A 27640-nucleotide genomic window follows, 5' to 3' on the forward strand; every position below is an offset into this window, starting at 1 on the left:
CAAGGCACCCAAGTGTGTGAGGAATCAACAGTGATCCTGGAAAGCAGTTGGCAGATCTTGTCATTCCTTACAAGCCTCACTAGTGTCCTAAAACCAGTGGGATGGAATGGACCATCCTGTTCTCTTAATTATTTAAAGCAATGCAACAGATGCTTTCAATGCTTTCAACCATCGCTAATAACAAATTCCTAACAACGTATGTGTTGTTTCACAGGTCCTTCCTCTCCTGTCCACAATGACAAGCACTCTGCAAGGTGATGTTTACTTGATATCCCATCAACTCCTGACCACGCAACTGGACCTAACGCCAGTGAGCTTTGCGTTTAACACCCAAGTGCGAAGAGTTTCTTTCACTTTCTCTCCACTCTTATGCCCGCTCACATACACATCTCAGTTTAAAGCACCACAGAAGGTACTTACTTTGTTATTTGTTCCTGCTTTGCAGAACTTCCTAAGCCCGGGTAAACATCAGAGACAACCAGGCAATATGTTGGATAACCTTCCTCAAGGACGTTGCTTTCTTTCTTTTTTTTTTTTTTGGTCACTATAAAACCAATTGTTTGCAACATATTTTCAACTGCCCTATTACATGCATTCAAAGTAGATGTAGAATGACTCAACAGTCTTTGGTAAGGAGAACAAAGTGATTATTTAGTTTGTTCTAAAAAAAAAATTACACAAAATAGATCCAATTTTTACATAGAGGTTTAGTATCCCTGTTGAAATCTGAAATTTTTAGAAGAAAGTTATCTTTGAATCAAGTCAGTGAGAATGTTTTAAAAACCAAGAGATTCTTCCGAGTTGAAAATGACCGTCCTCCTTAGAAGAGGTAATGTAACCAGAGTTAGGAAGTCGAGTTTGCTTCATAGAGTTACACATTCTGCTTGTAAAAAGAAAAATAGGCCCCTGACTATGACTGGTTCAGACAGCCTCTAACAGCTTAGCTCGTGCAACCCATTAAAGACCAAGTTAGCCAGCTGGTGGATGAAAAAGCAAATGCAGTGTGATTACTGATAGCAGGTGAAAGCCAGCTCATCATTATAGCCGCGGCTCTGACATCACGGGGCTCATCATCCATTCTCTATGCAAATATAAAAGGGAGAGAGAAAAAAACACCACGTTCAGTCTGTTTCTTGGAATCATTCACTGAGTCTTGAAGAATCCGAAAGGGGCCTTGAAATAGGCATCTATTCTAACTTCTGACTTTCAAATATGAAAACAACCCACTTAGTGATCGCTAGAAAAGAAACTGGCTAGCCTGTCCTAGAACTTTCAACAGGGAAAGAAAAAAAAACTTAAAATAACAATAAATAAATAAGGTAAAAATATGAACGAAACTATAGCAGGTGACCACCTACATTTCATCTGCAACACAATCCATCAAGTGGAAAACTCCCTTTGTGGACTGCCAAAGGTGATAACTGACGTTTCAAATATGCAATACGGAAAACACTACCAAAAAAGCATGGTTTCCTAAACCTGTGAGAAAACAACAAAAACTGTCGTGTCAAATTAGCTTCATTAGGAAAGGTTCATGGCATTCTATTTGGAAATGAGTATTCTACTCATGCACAATTTTAACTTTGTATTACTAATGCAGACTTCCCTCACAAGATTCATTAAGGGATGCATTTGCAATTCGAGCAAATTGTGAATGTCAGTCGCTCAAAATCTCAAGAAAAATGGGGGCAGATAAAAAGGGGTTTGTGTCCTTAATCATGGACATTGTGCCTTAAAAGTAAGAAAATGAGACTTTGAGCCAGAGTAAGGGAGGTACTCTTTGTAGGGGGAAAGACCGCAACATAGAGGACTTGAAAATATTTGAATTACTGTTACCCTTTTCTTTCTCAGGACATTTGGAAGAAGGTAAATGTAATCTTTAGGGGGAAATGCATTATCTTTTTGTCTGACTGCGCCTCTGGTTATTTTATACCTCGGCGCACGCACACATACTCACACACATGCACAAAATATTACTAACTCACAAATACTCAAGGGCTATACGGCACCTGAAGATGAGCAGACTCCTGGTAAACCCCGGGGGGATGGGGGGGGGGGCAGAAACTTGGCCTCTTTCTGGACACCACGCCCCAGAGAAGCAGCCCCTCTCCGGAAAATCTGAAAACTCCTGATGCAATTTACAAAGCAGGCAGCTGATTGTTTTACTGTGAGCCGTCTGTTAACCAGTCCAGAAGCTTGTGGTTTACAAAGCCATGCTTCAACAATCCCTCGCCCCAACCCCTGAAACAACAGTCCTTAAACCAGCAGGTAGAGGAGTTCTCACATGGCTAATGTTTTGTCTCGCTTTCTTGCTATAACGCATAGACATTTTTTTAAATAACAAAAGACTTCCAAGATGTCTGCCTCGTTTAAGTAAAATAGAATCTGTTGTCTCAAGAAACTCTTACCCAGGTTTCTGAAAATCTACCAATCTAACTTGCTCCTAATCACGAACAGAACTATATACTTCACTGGTCAACCACGGTTTTGAAACAAAAGTAAAGATGTGCCGTGTGTGATGCAGAAAAGCCAATGAAATCTGTAACAGGTGAATGGACTTCAGACGTTAAGTGCTCTGAACAACTCTACTTCAATATTAAGTGACTTTTCAAAACAAAAAACAATACTTTTGAAATAGAAAAGCAGTATTTCATTTTACACAGTTATGTTAGCGACTTCCCCAACTTACAGCGAGTTCTCAGACATCAGGACTTCGCCTTGACTCTCAGTCTAATACTTTCACCAACCTAATTGGAACTGTTACTGGTTATTTAGAAACCGACGATCTAATTAGTCCTTCCCACCGAGAGAGAATATTTTTTAAGTTACTGCCTTTTGGGTTTAACAAGCATTTAAAAAAAGGATGCTCAACCCTACCTTTTCCTTCCCTGGAATCACTGCAATACCTTTTTTGATGTTACTGTATTTTGTTTCATATTTTACCTTTTCTCTGGGATGCTGAAAAGAAAAAGAGCCCGAAAAATGGCTCTCTGCCCCCCGCCCACGCCGGAGGGTCTGAACCAGTGGCTCGGCCTCTCCGCCCCTCTGGGCAGAAAAGGCGAGTCCAGGCCCCTACGTCCGCTCGGGCTTTGACGCCTTGGTGGGGGGCGACCTCCACACTCACAGCGGCATGACCTCGTGGGTCCCAACGGGTCGGCCGCGGGCATCCTTAACTCCCGGCAAAGGGGCGGACCTCGCCAATTCCTCCAACCGCACCTTTTGGTCCAAATCGTCCTCCCTCCCTTCTCTCGGGATTTAAAGGCTAGGCTCGCAATTCCGAAACGTAACGGGATTCGGGTTCTCGACGGCCCTGGTCGGTCAGGTTCACTCAGGTCGGCGACCTGGGGCTGCGCCCGCGGCGGAGGCCCCACCCGGTGGCTGCGCGCCGCGCGCTCGGGGCCCGGCGATAGGAGTGGAAGCTGGGAGGAGTGGAAGCTGGTGGAACGTTCCCGGGGCCGTTCGCGCCCGGGGACCCGACGTGGGCCCAAGGGCACCAGCTTTTGCCGTCTCCCGGGATCTGTCCGCTCGCGGCTGGCACGTGACCCCCTCCGAGTGGGCTCTCCTCCTCCCCTCCGGAGGTGCGACGCAGTAGCCGGTGCCCAACATCGCCAACGCCCGGGCCTCAGCCCAGCCCCCGGGCAGACTGGCGGGCGTTCCGGGAGCCGCTGCTCCGGGCTCCGATGGGCCCTGCCGACCCCCCGCCGGGCCGCCTGGGAGCGGGCTGTTGTGGGGGGGGGGGCGGGGGGGTCAGGCAGGTCCGAGCGCGCGGCGCTCCCCGAGCCCGGAGCCTGGGCGGGGAGACCCGACCCGGGAGCCGGGCGGAGAGGATGGGCGACTGCAGCAGCCGCAAAGGGGCGCGGACCCCGGCGCGGTGCCAGCGGCCCCCCGCCAGGCGCTCTCCTCTCCCAGGCGCCCGTCCCGCCTGCCCGGCGGAAGGGAAGGGCGCCGCGGCCCCCAGGCGTGCCCGCCGCCACCGGCGTCCCAGGTTCCCCGGCGGGGCTCGCTCCCCCGGGCTGCAGCCTCACCTCCCCGCGGGCACCCGGCCCCGGCCCCCAGGGTGCGCCCGCCTGCCGCCCCACCCCAGCCCCGCGCGGGCCTCCGGCCGCGGCCCCGCCTCACCTGTAAGCAGCAGACCGCCGAGCAGCGCGCACAGCAGGACCCCGGCGTCCCGGCAGCTGCCCATGGTGAGCGCGACGCGGCCTGCTCGCCCGGTCCCCGCGCGGCTCGCGGGCCACGGACCCAGCCGCGCGGATCTGTCGTGTCGCACTCCGGTCCTCCGCCCCGAGAGCGCCTGTCCGGCTCCGGCCGGGGAGACCACCACGTCCGCGGGTAATCCTCGCAGCTCGGCGTCCCCTGGCCGCTGCGCTCCAGTCCCGGAGCCCGCTCCGAGCCGCCGCCGCCGCCGCCGCCGCCGCCGCCGGGGAGTGTCCGTCCCGAGCGCTCCGAGCCTTCGGCGGACCTCGATTAGAAGGAGCCGAGGGCGGGGGCGATTTATAAACTTTCCCCAGCCCACTTCCTACCCCGGCACCTCCTTCCAGTGACGTCAAGGGGTCCCCCACCCCTCATCCGCCTCCCCACCTACCCTCTTCCTCCGGGACCTGATTCCCTGCGGCTCCCGAGGGGGGCGGGGGCCGCCGGGGGGCGGGCAGCCGGGGGCCGGGCGCGCGTCGGGACGGCGTGCGAGTGCTCGCGGGGCGGCGGCCGCGGCAGGTTCAGGGTCCTTGCTCCCGTCCCTCCGGCCCCGGTCCCCTCCTCCTTCCCTTAGCGCTCAGGAAATCCTTGCAGCCTCCCTCCCTCCTCTCGGCTTACTCAGCCCTGGGGGCCGCCCGGAGCTGGGAAGGGGGACGGGGCTGGAGCTCCGCCGGCCGGCCCCGGGGGCGGAAAGTCCGATCCGTGGGAAGCTGGCCGCGCCTCCGCGACGGTGTCCTTGGCACGGAGGAGCGAGGCGCAGTCCGGCTCCCTCCTCTTCCTTGTTCTTCCCGCCCTTTCTAGCCGCCCCAGGCCCCCCTGCACGTCCCCAGGCGTCTAGGAAGGCGCCGGAGACCCTCGGGCACGAGGGACTGGACCGGGAGCATCCGAGGGGACCGGACGCTGGCCCGGCATCTTCGGGAAGACGGAGAGCCCTCTCCGATCCCTGGGGAGTGCGTCTGTGTCTTTCTCGGCCGCAGGGATGCACCCGCCCAAGTCATTTCCTAAACCCCTTGCTTCCTAGAAGCAAAACAAGGAATAACATCATGATACCTTTTTAAAAGCTGAGGCGTGAAACTGCTCCTGCAACTCGTGTGGGCCGAGCTCTTGGGCTTTATTTCCTAAACGCTCGAGAAAAAAAAAAAAAAAAAAAAAAGAATCTTTCTGATGGCAGCTTGCTCCGCCAGATGAGTGACTGCGGCTCTTGGAGCAAAACCCGACATTAACTTGAGGCACCAGATCATTTGCCATGACACCAATTAGGTCCCCATTACCTCCAAGGCCGGCCGAAATCGCCCCAGACTCTACGGGAACGGCCGGGTCTTGTCTTTGTAGATGCCGCTGGTTGGTTCTGGTTGGTTCTATCGGAACCTGCCAGAGAGCCGGTCTTGGTCAAAGGGACTGTGGTGGCCCCTAAACGGGGACCAGCGACTCCTTCAGTAGGACTGGACTACCTCCCCTCCTGGGAAGGTTGGGCAACCCGAGGTTGCCACACCTGTGGGCGGCCGAGCGAGGACAGGTCCCCGGACACCCGCCGCCCTGGGTGCAGGAATCGCTCAAAGCCGCACCTGGCGAGCCGCAGTCCCTGGTGCTTCAGAAGAAAGAAAGGCGGCGTGGAGTCACAGCTCTGTGCCAGCCTCACCAGCCCCTTCTGTGTTGCCAATGTTCCTCACCACTCTCCCCCACTCCTTTTTTTTTGTCTCCCTCTGCGTCGCCCAAGCCCGACTCCTGGAAAACCACGGATTATTCATTGCGTGAGCAGTTAATAAATACGGATTGCTGGAAGTTGACCCCTGATCCTTCTGCAACAAGTCTCCCAGCCCTGGTCCCAGTCCTGGACACACTGGGAGAGCCAAGGTGTCCCTCTGCCCCACTTCACATCTGCTGGTCACTCCCAGGCCCCCTCCCGAGGAGAAGCATTCAGACTTGACCCCCTTCTGCAGCACCACCCAGAGCGCAGGCATCGTGCGAAAACATCCAGATGGGAAGATGTCATCTCTGCCTTCTAAGGAGCTTAGAACTCGGAGAGGAGGTTGATAGATCGAGAGGCCATGACAACACATTGCAGAGATCACCCTGTGCAGGGATCCTCCACGGGCACAGAGGAGCGGTGGTCTGTCCTGAGAGTTCAGGAGAGCGTCTCCAGGACAGACGCTGAGCTGACTCTGGAGCAGACTAGTGCATAATACAACCTGCGAACCTTTCATTCAGCTTTAAAAATGCCATTTGGTTTTTCAAACACCCAGAGAGACAGCACTCTACATGCCTGCCGCCAGAAATAAGTTGATCTCGAGTTTATTTGTGAAGCCGGAACAGGTGTTGGTTGGACAGCCGAAACTACCTTCGTCATCTTAAGACACGTTGCATAATTATTTAAAGTTAAGGGAGTCCTGGTCAAATCAATACACCTTCATGTGTTCCAGAATCATTCTGCCTGAAAAGTGGTCCTCCACAAATTCCTCAACTGTTTTTTGGGAAAGTTGCAGGCTTTTAATTATAGTCGGCAATTTTTTTTCCCCTGCTTCTTTATTTCGGTAGCTGGGCTAGCCTCCTCACAAAGAATTCAGGACGCGACAAAGGTTTGCTCATGATTTCATTTCAGCTCACATTTTAACATTTAGACAAAAGCAAAAATGATGGGGAATAAAGGTATGGCTCTCAGCTCCCCTCCCTCCAAAGAGATAATGCCTTTGAAGGAGGATGGGTTACCGGCACTCTTCTAACTAAACCAGTAACGAAAGCGGTTTTCTAGATAATCGGGATGGAGAAGATCAATTTCAACATGCCTGGTGGGTATAAAAAGCTATTGAAGTGGGCGATCTGCTTGCTTCCTGCTCACACACAAAAGAACATTTCACCTCCTGCAAAACCAGACACTCTCTCTCGTTATCAGCTACAAACATTCTCTTGAGGATTCTTTCCAGTCCCTATTCAGAGGCTCAGTGTTGGTAAAACCAACAGCTTTAATATTCAAGACTGCATAAGAGTGTGGTGGCACCAGTGTGAGTGGCAGGAGGGTAGCCAAGGCCTCATCTTCTCGTCGGGGACCAAGTGTGGAGCTGCTCAGCTTATCGGCACTGGGGCTTCATCAGGAATTTCATCCTTACCTGTGCTGGGTAGCTTCAGAGCAAAGAGAAATGATATTCCTTGGCTGCACACTGCACAGCAGCAACGGGTATGGTTGTCTACAAGGACCAAATGATCTTATAAAACCCTCTGTGTTATATGAACCTCCCCCCCCCCACCGCCCCACCTCACAGGGCATATTCACTCCAGTTTGCTGGGTCTGAGAAGCACATACTCACACACCACACGTAGCAAGCTCCTTGGCTAAGCACACCAGGCAGGCACATTTAGGGTTTGATTTGACAGATGCTTCTAAGTTCTGACGGGGTTCCCCGGGGGACACTGGCCGAGGCCAACATCCTGGCTCCTCTCCTTTCCACTACCCTTGCTTCACTCTCTTCCTGATCACCTGCTCCTCACGTAGGTTGATGCTGCTGCTGGTTTTCTCCTTTTGATTTACTCAGGGTTTCCGCTTCTTTTTGAGGCTGGTTAACCGTTCAGAGAAGGGATGGAGAGGGAGATTAACTCTGGGGTGGAGGTGAGGGAGACGGAGGGGCCAAAGAGAACTCCAGGGCTTCCAGGAGGACTTGGAAGTGGCTGAGCCTTGCCAGGATGGGACATGGGGGGGGGGAGGAGGACGGAAAGAGGGAGAGCAAGGGGGGAGGGTAACCGAGAGGAGTGGGGAGGAGAAAGAAGGGGATGAGGAGGGGGAGGAGAGAGGGAGGGGGAGGAGAGAGGGAGGGGAGGGGGAGGAGAGAGGAAGGCGAGGGGCAGGGGTAAAGGAGAGGAGGGGAAGGAGGGAAGAGGGGAGGAGGAAGGTTAAAGGAGAGAAGGGGGAAAGGAGAAGGAGGCTAGGGGGAGAAAAGAGGAAGGAAGGAGGAAGGGGAGGGGTGGGGATAAAGGAGAGAAGAGGGGAGGGGAAAGAAAGGGAGGGGGAGAAGAGGGAGAGGAAGGAGGGGAGGGGTGGAGAGGACTTGCCTTTAGCCAGGCTGAGGTGAGTGGGCAATTGAAAGCAACGTACTTCATTTCCTCCTGAGCCAAGGCAGGGTTTGAAGTGATAGTCCGGCTCGGGTCCAGACCTTTGAAGGAAGTGGAATTCATCATCAGATTGCTGTGCCCTAACACTGAACAAAAATCTCTTCTATCTCAACGTAATGTCTGAGGTTCGTCTAGTGGCTGGGCTACGGCTAGGGAGTTTACCGAAAGCCCTGAATCGAACGTCCACTTGTGGGTGCGTAGGGGTGATGGGCAGAGTTACAGGTCTTCAAGCCTTCCATTTTTCAAAAGTTCTCCTAACCCCAGGCACAGCCTCGGGGCAGGTCTGCTGGCGTCGCCAGTGGAAGACCATCCCTTTCCTTCCTGCGTCTCTTCCAGGCTCCTCCCAGCCGTACTTCAGTCTCAGCTGCAGCCCAGGACGCCGGGGCCACCCTGCCCCAGCCCACGGGCCCATGTGAACCAGTCGGCTGGAATGCAGAAACTCTGCAGTTTTCTAAGTCATCATCAGAGGCACAATCTGGCAAATCGGCCATTTGTGAGACAGAGAGATCCCCCCCCATCTCACCTAACCCTACTGTGGAGGGAAGAATTGAGTGTCGTCAGTGGCTTCGGGCTCTTTCTGTTGACAAAAAGAATCGTCCCTAAAATCGAGTTCTAGCTAAATTGAAACACAGTTTCCAATCAGTACCTGAAAGACACATCAGGAACGGCCTTCGGTAATTTTCAGATTGCTAGATAACTTTGTGTCTAGACTTCTATATTAAAAATTTCCTCACTCTCACTGTTTCTGTATTTTGGAGTACAACTCTGTCAACAGAAGAGAAGAAAAACGTTAGTGTCAAGATATGACAAACAAATCTTGGGTTTTGGACTTAAAGCTCGTCGGTGTCCAAAGCCCCAAGAACCGTGAGATCCGTGACCTGAGCCGCAATCAAGGGCAGGATGCTTAAACGACTCAGCCACCCGGGTACCTTTCTTAAATGTTTCTTGATAAATGTTTCTCAATAAAACTCCTTTTTCTTTCTTTGTCTGACATTGAAAACCCAAACTCTCAGCCCAAAGTAAGTTTTAGGATCTGAGCCTAGGAAAAAAGTGAAGCTAGAGGGAAAAGAGGGACAGTGAAATATTGCCGGGACCTGAGGCTAGGTTTCATGGCTAGCCGTGAGGACCTGTGTCCTTCGTATGAATTTTCAGCAAATCCAAAGTTTGCTGATGAAGAGGTATGAATGAGTGGAAAGCAATCACGGGGGAGACAACTCACAGTTTTAAAAATCCACTTAATTTGAAAGGTAGTACGGTGCTAAGAAGTAACAGATAAGTAGAAACAAGGTCAAAAGTGAAAAAAGAAGAAAGAAAATAGGAACATTGCTTTAAAAGGAAAATACCGTCAAATGACAGAGAGGAAATGCACACGCTTTGACAAAATCCCTTTTCCTCCTGATATTTATTAAAAATTGTGGATAGTGATATTATTGAAAAGACATCTAACACCATGTTTTTAAAGAAAAGGATCTGTTGGCAAGCATCCGAGACAATTTTAGAAACAGGAAGACAATATTGCAAGACAATTGGCCAATTGTTCTAGAACGTATGAAGAAAAAAAAAAGAGGTTCCAATGGAGAAAGGAACCCCACAAGACTGACTGGTGGAGAGAAAACATAAAATTGTAATTTTACAATAAACTTAACATAAAATATTAAGGTACAAACAGACAGGTGATTTACTCCAGCTGTCTGATCTGATGGTGAGGAAATAGGCAGAGAGGTGATGGGCTCGGACTGTCCCCTGACACTCACCTCACCCTTCTGGTCTCATAAAACCAAGCCTATCAGACAGAAGGAGAGAAGACCCATGGCTTCATCCACCGGGTCAGTGTGAGATGATGTGACAACCCAGTGAAAGGAAGAATGATTCTGCCTGCAAGTTCGTATGTCAGTCAGATGAAGGTCACCCAAACTCAGACAGCAACATAAAACTAAGCGAGAGCAAGGAGCTCCTACTCGTATGGGGGGTATGTTGCGTGCGGCTTCCCGGGGCCACCTGCCCAGGGTTCCCTGCTCCTTGCTGGAGATATGACCTTGAGCAAAGCACTTAACGTCTTTGGGGTCTTTGGGACCCCGCCTTACTCTGCATAGCAGGGATGACATAATATGGCTGTTGGGAAGGTTAAAAGAGGAATCCAGAAAAGAATTGATAATAGTGCCCGATTGAAATAAATACCGAGTAGATGTTAGCTGTCATTACCTTAGTAATGTTTGGCATGACTCTTTGCACGTTCCTTCCCTAACCCTCCCACACCTGTCTCCATGGAGGTTGACTGTACTTTTGGCCTCAAATTCCAGGTCTCCCTTGGGCCTGGGCCTTGAATGGCCCAACCCGTTGTTTAGACTTACTAGCTTTGTCCTTAAAGGTAGACTCTCTTCTCCTTACTCCAAGACGGTATTGGAGAGCCTGCTTCTTGTCCAACTTCAAGTGTCCCTTGATGCTTAGAGCCTCCAGTAGCTGGCCTCATCCTCTGGACTGGGAGCACTTGGCTGGCTGTCTGCGGGGATCTGACCCTAATAACTGTTCCATTTCATGGCCATCCCTGCAGGGATCAGGTCACACTGTTTCCCTGCCTCCTTTCCTTTCCATCCTGTCCTGGTCCGGCTGCCCATCCTTTCTCCATGGGCCTCTGCTACTGAAGTCCCAGCACAAAATCCTAAGCTTTCTGTAAGAAAACCCACCAGCTCCTTTAATAAGCAAAAACCTTCACCCACCACAGTCGACCGTGAAGGGAGAATCTCCTCTGGGAGAAACTCCCACCCCCACCCCCATTCTCCTCTCGTCCTGAGATCTTCTTTCCTTGGGTTTTCTACGAATCGCCACCACCACCGTGGAGCTGGTCCTCGAGGACCCAGTGCTGCCCTGTAGCACTCCACGAGTGGGGAAGCAAGCTTCCTTTAACTTCCTTCAGCAGAGCGGAAACTGACCGGAGTCATTATGAGGACCCTCGGGAAGGCTCAGGCAGGCCAGCGGTGGATGTGGCCTGCCCCTCCAGAACCCTTGGGACACTCTCCTCCTGCCCCCGTTCAATCATCCCACGTGATCCGACTGAGCTCTGGGACCGGAGGGAATCCACAGGTAAAAGGCTTCAGTAAAAAATCCAGACAGGGCAGGAGGTGACGGGCTGCTGACCTGCCTGGACCTCCGTGGCCACAATCCCTCTTGCTGGCCTGGGCAGGCTGCAGCTTGCTTTTGCTTTTGTTTATTTGGTTCTCTGTGCTTAAAATGTTCTCCCACTTTAAAAATGGTAGTATAGGAGGAAAGAGTTGGAATCCTGTGACTTCAGTGTCTAGAAGGAGCAGCGATTATAAACAACCACTTAAAGTATGATTTGAGTTTAGAAAAGCCCCAATGACTCATCTCTTATAAACGAAGAAAACGAAGTCCCAAAATATTAAGCGATTTTATATTTTATATTTGGCGTGACTAAAGCCACGTCACCAAGTTAGTGGTACATCAGTAGGAGACACCGGGTTTTCCTCTACAGCCATGGTGTGCAGCTTTGCAGATAAGGAGTCACTTAAAAAAGAAGGTCTTGTATTTTGTCTTGTATGGTATTTGTCAACATTAATAGTGTTAGGCAATTCAAGGAGCCTGACCACACCTAAAAGTCAGAAAGTGCACCATTCGCTGCTTAGGAGAACCCTCTAGGACCATGCAGGAAATTTCCAGACTGCCGGTCTGGTCCCTTGACACCAAAAGGAAGACCAACTCTGGGGCGCCCGGGGGGCTCATTCGGTTGAGCGTCGGCTCTTGACTTGGGCTCGGGTCATGATCTCATGGTTCATGAGTTCGCACACCACATCCGGCTGTGTGCTGGCGATGTGGAGCCTGCTTGGAATTCTCTCTCTCTCTCTCTCTCTCTCTCTGCCCCTCCCCCACTTGCCCATGCACTCTTTCTCTCTCTCAAAAATAAATTTAAAAACTTCAAAAAAAAAAAAAAAAAGGAAGACCGCCTCTGACCGCAAAGGAGGACACGAAGATCTCAGTCTTAGGAGGAAGGTGTATTAGGAAGGCAGGGGACCCACCCCGCCAAGAGCAAAGGCACACACCCCAGCCTGGAGTTGGAGTCCCTGAGGACTGCTGATGTGCGGCCCCCTACCTCCACAGGTGCTTGGCTTAACTGCGACTCGACCTCAGGGAGTGCTGGAAGACAGGGTTTCGGTGCGATCCCTGAGACGAGACGTGTAACCCTCAGGTCCTCTAGTGTGTCCAAAGGACTTGTCATTATTTCCTCATGCTGGGACCTTCCACCTGCGTGTGACACGCCCTGACAATCCCCATCTGCCTGTTAAGCTCTCACCCCCTAGACAGTTCGTGGCCCAAGTGCCATCTGCGCTCTGAAGACTTTCCCGAGCACCCCAGTCAGCTGGACCCCGCTCCCCCACCCCAGAACACCCAGCTCTGAGCTTTTATGTTGCACCTTCTTGTTTAGAGACTATAGGGAAACAACGAGAGGATGCTTTTAGGATTTAAATGCTTGTTTAAAAAGCAAATATAGGGGTTCCTGGCTGGCTTAGATGGAGGAGCAGGTGACTCTTGATCTCGGGGTGGTGAGCTCGAGCCCCACATTGGGCGTAGAGATGGCTTAAAAATAAAATATTAAAAAAAAATAAAATAGGGGTGCCTGGGTGGCTCCGTCGGTTGAGCGTCCGACTTCGGCTCAGGTCACGATCTCACGGTCGGTGAGCTCGAGCCCCGCGTCGGGCCCTGTGCTGACAGCTCGGAGCCTGGAGCCCGCTTCGGATTCTGTGTCTCCCTCTCTCTGCTCCTCCCTGCTCACGCTCTGTCTCTTTCTCTCAAAAATAAGCATTGAAGAAAATTAAAAATAAATAAATAAAATAAAAATAAATAAATAAAATAAAAATAAATAAACAAAAAGCAAATATAATGGATATACAGTTAGGCATGCTTTGGTTGCAAGGAACAATGTACCTGACTAACGTTAATGAGATGAAGGCAAAATTTATTTATCTCACAGAGCAAGGAGTCTGGGGAAGGCAGTTGGATGTGATGATCCACAATGCTACAAAGCGCCCAAGCAAGCTGCCTCTGTCTTTCTGCCCTGCTATCTCTGATGTTGCTTGATGGTTATAAATTGATTTGTTAAACTATAGTCAAAGCAGGCAGTGGGGCAAAGCGGTCTTCTCCTTGCCAGGCTCTTATCAATTAAGAAACAATCTCCCATCAGCTACCCAGAAGAATCCCCTTTATGTCTCATTGGCCAGAACCGGGTCATATGTCAACATTTAGACCGATCATTGGCAACGGGGAATAGCGTTCACTTCACTGGCTTTGGCCAATCAAGATTAATTACCACCCTCACCCCTGTCTGCCCAACAAAAACTACTGGTCAGGGGGTGCTTGGGTGGCTCAGTCGCTTAAGCCTCCAGCTCAGGTCACGATCTCAGGGTTGGGGAGTTCGAGCTCTGCGTAGGGCTCTGTCCCTCTCCTAGAACAAAGGATCTCCTCTAGGCTGCCACCAGCTAGACCAAGATCAGAGATCTCTTAGTGACCAGGAGGGAGACAAATTATCTTTTGTGTAAGCATCAACCTCAGCTAGAGTAAGTACATGGATAGCCACTGATATATGACACATGAGAGCCATAACAATTGACCTTCCTAACCCCTGTGAATGCCTTTTGACTTTCAAGCCTTCCTCAAATCTAGCCAGACATACATATGTCATCGTATCTCCTGTTTATTTACTTCCATCAAGATTCCTACTTCCTCTATGCTAGCCCATTCATTGCCCCAGAACACACTAGGTCGTTCATTCATTTATTCCATAGGCATTCCATGAGCATTCATTGAACGCCTGTCAAGTTCTGGGCATTAGATGAGAGCTATTCTCTAGAAAATGGTAGTGCAAGGGCACCCGGGTGGCTCGGCTGGTTAAGCATCTGACTCTGGGTTTTGGCTCAGGTCATGACCTCACAGTTTCCGTGAGTTCAAGCCCCACATCTGGATCTGTGCTGGCAGCACAGAGTCTGCCTGGGCTTCTCTCTCTCTCTCTTTCTCTCTGCCCCTTCCCTGTTCAAGCTGTCTCTGTCTCTCTCAAAGTAAATAAATAAACTAAAAAAAAGAGAAAGAAAGAAAGAAAGAAAGAAAGAAAATGGTAGAACAACAACCAAGAGAGACCTGTCTCTGGACGACACAAAGGAAGCCCTGAACTATCTACTTCTTCTAGATTGTTTCATGAGAAAAAATAACACACCTTTTTTTCTTTTATTGAGCCACTGTAGTTTTGAATCTCTTAGCCTAGGCCCTAACTACTATAAAAGTCCCTCCAGATTACTCGTCACAGGCTGAATGGCGGTCCCTCAACATTCATGTGTTGAAATCCTGACTTCCAGTATCTCAGAATGTGATTATACTGGAAGATAAGGTCTTTAAAGAGGTAACTAAAGTTAAATGAGGTTATTAGGGTAGCCCTAAACAATACAACGTGTGTCCTTAGAAGAAAAAAAGGATTGGACACAGAAGCAAGGCCATGCAAAGACACAAGGAGAGAAGACGGCCAACTATGAGCCAATGAGAGAGGAAGAAACCAACCGAAGGTTTTCCAAGAAAACCTTGATCTTGGACTTCTGACCTCCAGAGCTATGAGAAAATAAATGTCGGTTGTTTAAGCCACCCAGTCTGTGTTACCTTGTTACGGGGGCCCCACTAGACTAATACTACTCTTCCCTGACTCTTTCTTAATTCTTAAAACTACAATTTTATCTTCTAGTTAATAACACACAACATAAATCTTAATTTTCTAATGTTCACACCTTTGTTAAAATTTCACTAAGGGTAGGGAACATACCTTAAACTTTTATAGACCTTCTGTTGCTATTGTAATTTTGAAACTAAAAACTAGACAATCCTTTAGCAGAATTAGTAATGAAAAAAAAGACAGGACAAATATATATATATATATATTATATGTAATATATTTATTTTTATATATTTATATATTATATTATATTTTTTAAATGTTTTTTTTTTTAATTTTTTTTTTCAACGTTTATTTATTTTTGGGACAGAGAGAGACAGAGCATGAACGGGGGAGGGGCAGAGAGAGAGGGAGACACAGAATCGGAAACAGGCTCCAGGCTCCGAGCCATCAGCCCAGAGCCCGACGCGGGGCTCGAACTCCCGGACCGCGAGATCGTGACCTGGCTGAAGTCGGACGCGTAACCGACTGCGCCACCCAGGCGCCCCTTAAATGTTTTAAATAAATAATAATTTAATATATATATATATTAGTAATAGTAATGACAAGGGGCTCCACAAAGTGGCTAAATATACAGGTACAGTCTGGAGTTTTAAAAAAATCATAAGAAAATTCTGAACTACAGTATGCAAATCATTTTGAAAGCTTAAGCTTTTACGTGATTAAGCAATTACTTGCAGGGAAAAAATACAAACTTGGACCAGTTTTGCATGGCGATGTCTTGGTTAAAATGAGAGATGAGATTTATAGCAAAGCATGTCCCTCCTTTAATACCTAGAGGAAAGAAACCATGAAAACCATCCCCAAAATATGTGGTAACAGCAGACAGGCAAGGACAGAATTACAACTTACTGAAATACACTTCAACTATCAGTAAGGGGGGAGAGGTGGGACCTTCTGGAGCATGACAGAGAAGCCAGCAAGCCTAGACTTCTAATTCCACCCCTCCACCCAAAACCATACCAGTGATCGCTTCTCGGCCTTTTGGCTAAGATCAAGTGCAAAACCATACCAGTGAGTAGAGAAATCCTAAGAATTCTTACTGATAACCCCCGTGAATACCCACCGGGGAGGACAAGCTACACAAACACCTTCACCTTTTCCCCCTTCTGTCTGACAAACAGCGACAATAGGGAAACAAGTGAGCACATCACAAGAAACAGTCTCAAATCTGAGAACATTCTCCTCATGGGCCTTGGGATTCCTGGTACCGGCATTTTAACAAGAGCTCAGAAGAGAGGAACCGATCTCATAGCCTAACAAATACTATTTAGCACCCCAGAGAAACTCTTCCTTTCCCACTCTCCTCTCATTCCTGTTAAACAAACAAACAAACAAACAAACAAATATGCAAAGCTCACCGTCAAACTATAATTTGGAGGAGAAAAACTGTTTTTAGATACAGTGGAGAAGGAGCAAAAAAGTCACCCACTTTGTAACAGAGAAAATACAAGGTCTGGACAGAATCGCTCAAGATTAAAAAAAAACAACAACAACAAACCCAGCGTGACCACTATGCAAATTTGCTGCATGAGGGAAGGAAAGAAAAAAAAGCAAGAGGAAGAGAGGCAACAAGCAGGCACAAGACCAGCAAAGAACCAAAATTAGGAGAAAACTTCCCTCAAATAGAAGAAGAAAACTCTTCCTGATCTCTTTACACAAGGGAATAATTCTTTTTTAAGCCTGTGAATCAATAAAACAAGGGCTCACAGATCATACGGGAAGCGTGGAGAAGATAATGCTAGATGTTCACCAAATCTCGGGTCATTTCCTTCTTCCCAGCACACAGGCGTTTCGCATTCCTTTGCCTTTCTTGTAGCCACTACGGCCATCTGACAAGTTCTGGGTGAGAAGTGTACATTCTAAATAGCAAATGTAAACGTCCATTCCAGGCCAATTGCAGAGAATTGGAGGTCAGCAGATAGGAGTTCTTCACGCTGTCATTTCTCTGGCCACAGCAACTTAGCCTAGGACAAGGCTTCTTAGATGCAGAATATCTTGGGCTCTGAGTTCTCTCCGGAAAGGAACCACCCTGGAAAGCTGTCAGCCTTCAGCTAACTTTGCATGAGAAAGAAAGAAACCTATATGTGATCAACTTAGGAGAAGCTGTGGCCAGTTAGTTACTTAGTTAATTAGTTAGTCAGTAGCGTGACCTAGCCCAGCCTAATATTCTTGAAACAACAGAATGAAATTTAAAAAGAATCTGCCCACACAAGAAAACCAACAACATCATCACATAAATAGGTATATACATTAGGAACGAAAAGAACAGACCGATACCATTGAAAACCTAATTGTTAACATAAAGGAAAGTCTTGAAATAGTGGGAAAAAATATATATGTAACAGGACAACCATATGAGAGCAACTGATGAGAACACAGGGAAGTGAAAAGATTAACCGATTCCAACGTAAGACAGTTGATGTCCCTGAAGTAGAAAGTGTTTGAAAGATTAAAAATTAAAGTAATCTTTAAAAATTAAAGAGGGGCACTTGGGTGGCCCAGTCGGTTAAGTGGCCGTCCGCCTCATGACTTCGGCTCAGGTCACGATCTCACAGTTTATGAGATCAAGCCTCACGTTGGGCTCTGTGCTGACAGTACAGAGTCTGTTTGGGATTCTCTCTCTCCTGCTTTCTCTGCCCTTCCTCCACTCATTCTTTCTCTCTCTCTCTCTCTCTCAAAAATCAACAAAGAAACTTATTAAAATTAAAGAGAATATTTATTCAAATTTTGCGAGACAAATTCTATAAAATAAAAAAATAAAAAAAAACCTGACTCCACAGACCAAAATAACAAATCCTATTTCAGGAGATTTTAAGATAGCGCAATACCAAAGAGATATAGTCTAATTAAACTATTGAACGCTAAGGATAAAGGAAGGATTTATCAGGTATTAGGGCAGAAAAGCAAATTACCTCCAAAGAGAGAAATTAGACTGGCCACAGGGTTCTCCTCGTGACCTTCAGGGGCACTGCCTTCAAGGCTCTGAGGAAAGGGATATTGGACCAGGCCAGGATGTCCTGGTGGACATTTCTCAAAAATCGCGGAATTTGGGGAATACAATGCTCTGGCCCTTCATGGAAAAGCTGGATGACTCAACAACAAATTCCAGCCAATTAAAAAAATTTATCAAATATAAGAACTCAGGAATGAGGAAGCCATGGTAAAGGATTTAAAATGAACACTAAATCCATCTGAAGACACAAATACATATACACATGCGTCGTAAACAACTCCTGGGTGTATGTTACTTACTAGAATGTACACATTGTAAATTGGGGCAAAGAGCAGGAGGGGAAGAAAATGGGAGGAAATAAAATACTATCGTCCTCTGCTCTCATGGTGGGGAGTAATACTGCCTAAAATTTGAAAAAAAAAAAAAAGAGGTAATTTTTAAAGATTGCAATGGATGTAATAGCTTAATTTTTAAAAAATTTCTTCTTGGGGTGCCTGGGTGGCTCAGTCACTTGAGTGATGTTGATTTCTGTGTAGGTCATGATCCCAGGGTCATGAGATCAAGCCCTGCATCAGGCTTATTGTTGAGAGTGGAGCCTGCTTAGGACGCTCTCTTTCCCTCCACCCCTCTTCTCTGCTCACACTCCCTCTCTTCTAAAAAAAAAAAAATTTTTTTTTTAATTTTCTTCTTGGGGCCATTGGCTGGTTTAGTCAGAGCATATGACTCTTGATTTAGGGTTGTGAGTTCAACCCTAAGTGTGTAGAGATTACTTAAAAATAAAACCTGAAAATTTTTTTTTCTTCTTAACCTATAGACAAAACTTAAAGGAATTATCTCTCTCATTTATCTGCAGTTCAGTTTCACTTTAACTTTTTTCTTGGATAAATTCAAATAAAATGAACAGTATTTATAAATATTCCTATCTATCTATCTAAAATAGATTTATAAATATTCATTCCTCCATCATTCATCCATCTTTCTATCTGCATTTTATTTGTATGAATGCATTAAACACGGTCTGGAATAAATGTTGATTTAGTTAGTCATTTTTTTTTTTCTTAAAGGTGAGGTTTGGAGTAACTTTAAAAAAAAAACTTTCATTTTTACACGTAAAAAGATGCTCAACATCACTCATCATCAGGAAAATGCAAATCAAAACTACAATGAGATATTACCTCAAGCCAGCCAGAATGGCTAAAATCAAAAACACAAGAAACAAGTGTTGGCAAGGTGTAGATCTTGCACTAGAGATAAAGAGATAGAGAAAATAAAGAAACCTTCGTGCAGTGTTGGTGGGAATGCAAACTGGTACAGCCATTGTGGAAGACAGTGCACAGATTCCTCAAAAAGTTAAAAATAGAACTAGCCTACATCCAGCAATTGCACTACTGGGTTTTTTCCCCGAAGAATACCAAAACACTAATTCAAAGGGATACGTGCACCCCTATGTTTATTGCAGCATTATTTACAATAGCTAAATTATGGAAGCAGCCCGAGGGTCCATCGACAAATGAATGGATAAAGAAGAGGTGGTACACACACACACACACACACACACACACTGGAATATTATTCAGCCATAAAAAGGAATGAAATATTGCCATTTGCCACAACCTGGACAGAGCTAGAGAGTATAATGCTAAGTGAAATAAGTAAGTCAGAGAAAGACAAATACCGCATGATATGCGGAAGGTAAGAAACAAAACAAACGAAATGGGGAAAAAGAGAGGGAGGAAGAAACAAAGAAACAGACTCTTAACTGGAGAGAACAAACTGATAGTTACCAGACGGGAGGTGGGGGGGGATGGGTGAAACAGGTGAAGGGGATTAAGGGTACAGGTATTATAACGAGCACCAAGTAATATATAGAATTGTTGAATCACTATATTGGACACCTGAAACTAATATAACACTGTACGTGAACTACACTGGAATTAAAATAGAAAACCCAAGCGGAGCCTGGGTGGCTCAGTCAGTTGAGTGACCGATTTTGGCTCAGGTCATGATCTTGTAGTTCGTGGGTTCCAGCCCTGCATCCGGCTCTGTGCTGACAGCTCAGAGCCTGGAGCCTGCTTTGGATTCTGTGTCTCCCTCTCTCTCTGCCCGTCCCCCTCTTGCTCTCTCTGAAAAATAAACAAACATTAAAAATAATAAAAATTAAAAACTTAATAAATAAAACAGTAAAAAAAGTCAAAAGACTTCCACTCTTATACTTTGTGCATTTATCACCTTGACAAAATTGACATGATGCTTTTTTCCCTCAAAAACAGTTGAACATATATATCAGAGTATTTAAAATGGTGAAACTGGAATTATTGTAATTTCTGTCTACTTTCCTTTTAATTTAAAAACTGAAACTAAAACTTTGTGACTCAAGAGAAATCAGAAAACTCAAATAGATCAATAACCATTAAAGAGATTGAATTAATGCCTCGCCCCAAATCATCTCCTTCCCACGCACTCCCCTACCCAAAATGTGTATCACACATAGTTTCCCAGGTATGTTTTAATACATATTCCAATGTCAGCTCATCTGCCTCATAAAGCTGACCTAAAGAAGAAAAAGCTAACTAATTTGTTTTATAAGGTTACCATAACCTTGATTCCAAAGCCAAATAAAGAAAGTGCAAGAATTAAAGCTATAAACTGATTTCACTTATGAATATTGCAGGCAGAAATTCTTTTTTTCTTCAAGTTTCTTTTTTTTTTAATTCTAGTTAGTTAACATACAGGGAATATTGTTTTCAGGAGTACAATTTAGTGATTCATCACTTACATATAACACCCAGTGCTCAACACAACAAGTGCCCTCCCTTAATGCCCATTACCCATTTAGCCCATCCCCCATGGACCTCCCTCCATCAACCCTCAGTGTGTTCTCTACTGTAAAGAACCTCTTATGGTTTGTTTCCCTCTTACTTCTTTTTTCCCTCACCTTCCCATGTGTTTATCTGTCTCGTTTCTTAAATTCACAGATGAGTTGCAGTCGTATGAGGTCTTTCTCTGCCTGACTTAACTCCACTCAGCACAATACACTTTACCTCCATTCACATTGTCACAAATGGCAAGATTTCATTCCTTTTGATGGTTGAGTAATACTCCATTGTAGATATATACCCCATCTTCTTTATCCATTCATCAGTCAATGGACATATGGGCTCTTTCCATAGTTTGACAATTGTTGATAATGCTATAAACATTGGGGTGCCATGTATCCCTTCGAATCTGTTCTTTTTGGATCCTTTGGGTAAATACCTAGTAGTGCAATTGTGGGATCATGGGGTAGTTCTATTTTTAACGTTTGAGGAACCTCCATACTGTTTTCCAGTGGCTGCACCAGTTTGCATTCCTGCGGTCAGTGCAAGAGCATTTGCCTTTCTCCGTTAGATGCAGAAATTCGAAATGAAATATTAGCAAGTCAAAGAAAGAAAAATCACATAGTTTGGTGTTGCACTCCTATGGATTGATTGTTTCTACTGTCCTAAGTCCTTGTCAGTCTTCGTGGTATACCTGAATACTGTCTCTAATTTTGGTTTTTATCATTTTAAAACGTAGATTATTAGAGATAATTTAGAGACTCTTCCACCGTAAAATGATTAAGAGGATAGAAAAATATGTGCTCTGATTTTTTTTTTAAAGGCCATTTACTGACTCAGAAAGACAAAATACCAGAGGATTATTTGGTATCCTCTTAATATAAGAGGATATAGTTGAGTTAAAAAGAAAAAAGTAAGGGGCGCCTGGGTGGCTCAGTCGGTTAAGCATCCGACTTCGGCTCAGGTCATGATCTCACCGCTCGTGAGTAAGTTCAAGCCCCACATCGGGCTCTGTGCTGGCAGCTCAGAGCTTGGAGCCTGCTTCGGATTCTGTGCCTCCCTCTCTCTCTGCCCCTCCCCTGCTCATGCTCAGTCTCTCAAAAAATGAATAAACATTAAAAAAATTTAAAAAAAAAGAAAAAAGTAACAGAAAGTATGGGTTTATTATCGTTAAAAAACCAAACACATTACCTTTCACTCAAAATATCATCATCAGTAATTCTGTTGACAAGCCCCCAAAAGGCATAGGCAGCAAAGGGAAGTCCTGAGGACTGGGGCTCGCTGTAGGGGCATGCAACCTGAGTCCCCATGCTCAGAAGGGCCACACACCTGGTTTAATTCCCTGCTGTTGCCATCCTGAAATCCCTAACACTTTTTGGAGAAGGGGCTCCACATTTTCACTTTGCATTGGGCCTTGCAAATTCTATAGCTGACGCTGTACAGAAGGGTAACTAAAGCAGTCAACCAATGAGCTCTGTTGGCCTGGGAAGTGTACTGAGACAATGAGCGTTCCTCAAGCTGGAAAGAAGACAATAGGGACATGATTCAAATCCATTAAGACGTGAAGAGCGTAGTCGGTGTGCCCATAGACTTTTTACCATCTTGTCTCCACCATGAAACTTGGAGGTGGAAATTTTATGACGAAGACTTGTCCGGCAGCATAGAGGCTAGAAGGCTATTCCTGTATATGCCATTGAGCATATATGACTCATTGAGTCTATATGACTATATGCCATTGAGCAACTCAAACTATTCCTACTCTCAATATTTTAACCCCGAATCAAGCTACACACACTATGAAGCATTAACTTGAAGAGGAACACGTTATAAAGATGTACCACGTGATGGAGGGATGAGGACACAAGGCGTGTCTGAACCAACCATGTTATGTTCCCACAACACCAACTCCCCCCACACCCAGACTCTTCAGTGCCCAGTCCTCAACGATGAGAAAAGAAGCAGTGAGAGCCTAAATCAATCCAATCCACCCTATGGATGGCTCTGTCTGCTAAATAAAACATCAATACTCCGAATTAACAGTAAGCATATGGAATGCCTTGCCCTGAAAGGTTGTATAGACATATTTTCAAAGGTATTTTGATATCAGAGGGTATTTGGGATAAAAAAAGAGAACTTAACACCAAACTAGGAAGTCTCTAGGCATAACTCATGGATAAAGAAAACTGAGTCTTATCTTTCTCTTTTCTCTTCTCCTCTTCTTTTGTTTTGTTTTCTGGTTTTTTTTTTCGAGCAAATGCATACTTTTATTAACATGATAAATATTTGTTTTGTTTATAGAGGGTAAGGCTCTGACCTCAAACGCCGGTCAGGTCTGCTCCTCAAATGAGCTTGTAGCTGGACAACTTAGGAACCTTGAAGATCCCTAGTTGCTGTCCACCTTAGGATCCAATGAAGACAGACCTTGCTTTCTTTCCCAAGCCCCTCAAAGGCCTCTGCACATGCCTTTTTCACTTTATGTTCCAGAGTCCCCTGAAATGCACCAGGGTATTATATCAACTTGTACAGACTACCAAGATCTTTTCTCCCATATTAGGTTCAATGCCAGATAAAGCTGAGTCCGTTATCCAAACAGACTGAGCAGATAGGATGCATCAGATAGTATGTTATATAACATTTCAAGTTGAACACAATACATCTCTTCTCCTTTGGTCTCACACAGAAATTAAAGTTCCAAAATTCAAACATTATCATCCTCAAAAAATGAAAAATAGAACTATCATATTATCCAAACAATTCCACTTCTGGGTATTTATCCGGGGGTGGGGGGGGGGGGGAAGAAAAGACTAACTTGAAAAGATATCCGTGCCCCTATGTTTACTGCAGCATCATAACAGCAAAGACTTGGAAACAACCTAAGTGCACGGATGGATGAATGAATAAAGAAAATGTGGTGTGGATATACAATGGAATATCACTCAGCCATCAAAAGGGAAATCCTGCCATCTGCAACAACACAGATGGACCTTGAGGGCATTCTGCTAAATGCAATAAGTCAGACAGAGAAAGACAAATGCTGTAAGATGTCACGTACATAGGGAATCTAAACAACAACAACAACAACAAAAAACCAAGCTCACAGATGCCAAGAACAAATTGGTAGTTGCCAGAGGCAGTGGTAGGTGGGTGAAATGGGTGAGGAGGGCCAAAAGGTACAAACTTCCAGCTATAAAATAAATAAGTCCCAGAGTCGTGGGATCGAGCCCCACATCGGGCTCCACGCTGAATGTGGAGTCTGCTTAGGATTCTCTGTCTCTCGCTTTGCCTCTCTCCCCTACTTGCACGCCCTCTCTCTCTAAAAAAAAAGAAACTAAAAAACCCCAAAACAGATAGCAAAGGAAAAAAGAGACAAACCAAAAGCAGACAAACCAAAAATTTTTTTTAAAGTTTTAAAGTTTATTTACTTACTTGGAGAGAGGGAGAGAGCAGGGGAGGAGCAGAGAGAGAGAGAGAGAGAGAGCAAGGGAGGGGGCAGAGAGAGAGGGAGGGGGAGAATCCCAAGCACACTAAGAGCATGGAGTCTGATGTGGGGCTTGAACCCATGACCCTGGGATTCCTGACCCAAGCCCAAATCAAGAGTTGGTTGCTTAACTGACTGAGCCACCCACGTGCCCCCAAAACAGACTCTTAAATACAGGGAACAAACATGGTTACCAGAGGAGGGGGGGAGGGGCAGGTGGGGGGGGGAGGGGGAAACCGGAAACAGGTGAAGGGGATTAAGAGTACACTTACCTTGATGAGCACTGAGTGGTGCACGGACTTGAATCACTATATAGCACACCTGAAACTAATATAACACTGTATGTTAATCATCCAAAAATGATCAAAATAAGGGTAAAAGGAACAACGTAATGAGCATCTATCTGCATACTATTCACTTAAAAAAATCTTCCCAATTTCATTTCCTTTCTCCTTTTTAAAAAATGTCTATTTATTTATTTTTGAGAGAGAGAGACAGCGAGAGAGCAGGGGAGGGGCAGAGAGAGAGGGAGGTAGAATCTCAAGCAGGTTCCACGCCATCATCGCAGAGCCCGACACAGGGCTTGAACTCACGAACCATGAGATCATGATCTGAGCCTAAATCTAGAGTCAGACGCTCAACTGACTGAGCCACCCAGAAGCTCCTCTCTCTCCCTTCTTTTTATCACTCTCTTCTCCCATAGTACACTTTACTGAACTAGGTGTTCAATTTAAATTGGTATTCAATTTAAATCGTGTTTTACAATGTCCAAATTACTCTATATTAGAGTTGTACACTTAAATAGAAAATGACAACATTTAGGGAATTTAAAAATATTTTTCAATGGGAGAGGATAACCCAAAAAATATATATAGTTATTTGGACATTAGGAAATGAGTAGGAAGTATTTTTTTTCTTTCTATAGTTTAGCCCAAAAGTTATTAACATTTTGTGAAACTCTGGTGCTCTGGAGTTGGACTGAGGCTTGAGAAGAAATTTTCAGAAAATACCAAAATTAATGGAATCTTTTACTGTATTTAATTTTTTTTTTCTATTTAAAATTTTCTAGGGGCGCCTGGGTGGCTCAGCCGGTTAAGCATCAGACTTCAGCTCGGGTCATCATCTCACGGTTCATGAGTTCAAGCCCTGCATCAGGCTCTGTGCTGACAGCTCGGGGCCTGGAGCCTGCTTCAGATTCTGTGTCTCCCTCTCACTGCCCCTCCCACACTCACACTCTGTCTGTCTGTCTCTCAAAAATAAATAAACATTAGGGGCACCTGGGTGGCTCAGTCAGTTAAGCATGTGACTTCGGCTCAGTTTACCATCTCTCAGTTTGTGAGTTCAAGCCCCACATGGGGCTCTGTGCTGACATCTCAGAGCCTGGAGCCTGCTTTGGATTCTATGTCTCCCTCTCTCTCTGCCCCATCCCTGCTGGCACTCTGTCTCTCTGTCTCTCTGTCTCTCAAATATAAATAAACATTAAAAAAAGAGTTAACCTTTACACAGTGAAAGAAGCCATTCTGAAAAGGCTACATACTGTATGGTTCCAACTATATTGCATTCTGGAAAAGGCAAAACTATGGAGACAGTAAAAAGATCAGCTGTTGCCAGGTGTTAGCTGGGAGGGAGGAATGAATCACAGAGAAGAGAGGATTCTGGGGGTAGTGAAACCATAATGGTAGCGATGTATCATTATCTGTTCAAACCCATGGTATGTATAACACCAAGGGTGAACCCTATTATAAGCTGTGGATTTGGGGTAATTTTGATGTCAGTGTATGTTCATCACTTATAACGAACGTATCACTTTTGTAGGTAGTACATCCACACGATCTACTAACGTAGATAGTAGAAGAGGCTCTGTGTGTGTGTGTGTGTGTGTGTGCACGTGTGTTAGGAGGTCCATAGGACCTCTCTATCATTTCTGCTTGATTTGGCTGTGAACCTAAAACTGTTCTTAAAAATAAAGTCTATTAGGCTTTTTCCTCTAAGTTCAGGAACAAGACAAGGGTTTCAACTCTCACTACTTTTCAACATAGTACCAGAAGTCCTTGCCATAGCAATCAGAGAAGAAAAAGCAATAAACACCATCCATATTGGTAAGGAAGAAGTTAAACTGTCAACATGATGCTATACATAGAAAACTCTACTCCACCAAAAAAGCAATCAGAAGTAATGAACGAATTCATTAAGTTGCAGGATACAAAATTAATTCGCAAAAATCAGTTGTATTTCTATATAATAATAACAAGTAGAAGAAAGAGAAATGAAGAGAACAATTGCATTTACAACTGCACCAAAAAGAATAAAATACCTATTTAATGAAGGAGGTGAAAAGCCTGTACTCTGAAAACTATAAAATACTGATGAAAGAAACTGAAGATGACATAAATAGAAAAATGCTCATGGATTTTGGAAGAACTAATATTGCTAAAATATCCATTGAATCTATAGATCCAATGCAATCCCTATCAAAATACCAACAGCGTAATTTCACAGAACTAGAACAAATAATGCTAACATTTGTATGAAACTACAAGGGACCCTGGATAGCCAAAGCAATCTTGAAAAAGAACAAAGCTTGAGGTGTCACAATTCCAGATTTGAAGATATACTACAAAGCCACAGTTATCAAAACAGTATGGTATTGGCACCAAAATAGACACATAAATCAATGGAACAGAATGGAGAGCCCAGAAATAAACCCACAATTATATGGTCAATTAATCTGCGACAAAGGAGGCAAGAGTATACAATGGGAAAAAGGCAGTCTCTTTAATAAATGGTGCTGGGAAAACTGAACAGCTATACGCAAAAGAATGAACCCACACCACTTTTTTATACCATTCACAAAAATAAACTCATAATGGACTAAAGACCTAAATGGGAGACCTGAAACCATAAAATTCTTAGAAAAAAACAAAGGCACTGAAGTCTTTGATATCTGCCATAGCAACATGTTTCTAGATATGTCTCCTCCGGCAAGGGAGACAAAAGCAAAAATATACTATTGGGACTACACCAAAATAAGTAACTTTTGCACAGCCAAAGAAATCATCAACAAAATAAAAAGGTAACCTATGGAATGAGAGAAGTACTTGTAATTGATATATCTGATAAGGGGTTCATATTCAAATTATATAAAGAACTTATACAACTCAACACCAAAAGAAAAATAATCCAGTTTAAAGACGGGCAGACGACCTGAATAGACATTTTTTCCCAAGAAGGCATACAGCCGCCCAACAGACACATGAAAAGATGCCCAACATCATCCTCAGGGAAGCACAAATCCAAATCACAATGAGATACAGCCTTCCACCTGCCAGAATGTGTAGAATTAAAAAGACAAGAAACAACAAGTGTTGGCGAGG

The 27640-nt window shown here is 45.5% G+C and overlaps 1 protein-coding gene across 1 annotated transcript in view; it reads right to left on the bottom strand.

Moving 5' to 3' along the window:
- Positions 1 to 6152, bottom strand: part of FLT1 (fms related receptor tyrosine kinase 1) — a 177251-nt gene extending 171099 nt beyond the window's left edge. The window contains exons 1-4 of the mRNA XM_047073320.1: positions 6063 to 6152; positions 5684 to 5779; positions 4120 to 4459; positions 3329 to 3721 (exon numbers count right to left, since the gene is read on the bottom strand). Of these exons, the coding sequence (XP_046929276.1) occupies positions 3329 to 3721; positions 4120 to 4459; positions 5684 to 5779; positions 6063 to 6152 (919 nt within the window). The remainder of the gene's footprint in view (positions 1 to 3328; positions 3722 to 4119; positions 4460 to 5683; positions 5780 to 6062) is intronic.
- Between the last annotated feature and the right edge of the window lie 21488 nt (positions 6153 to 27640).

Source organism: Lynx rufus, unplaced genomic scaffold (genome assembly GCF_022079265.1).
Source record: "Lynx rufus isolate CCGP_SWC_20201006 ecotype Redwood Valley unplaced genomic scaffold, mLynRuf1.p SCAF_1, whole genome shotgun sequence".
Lineage (NCBI taxonomy): Eukaryota > Metazoa > Chordata > Mammalia > Carnivora > Felidae > Lynx > Lynx rufus.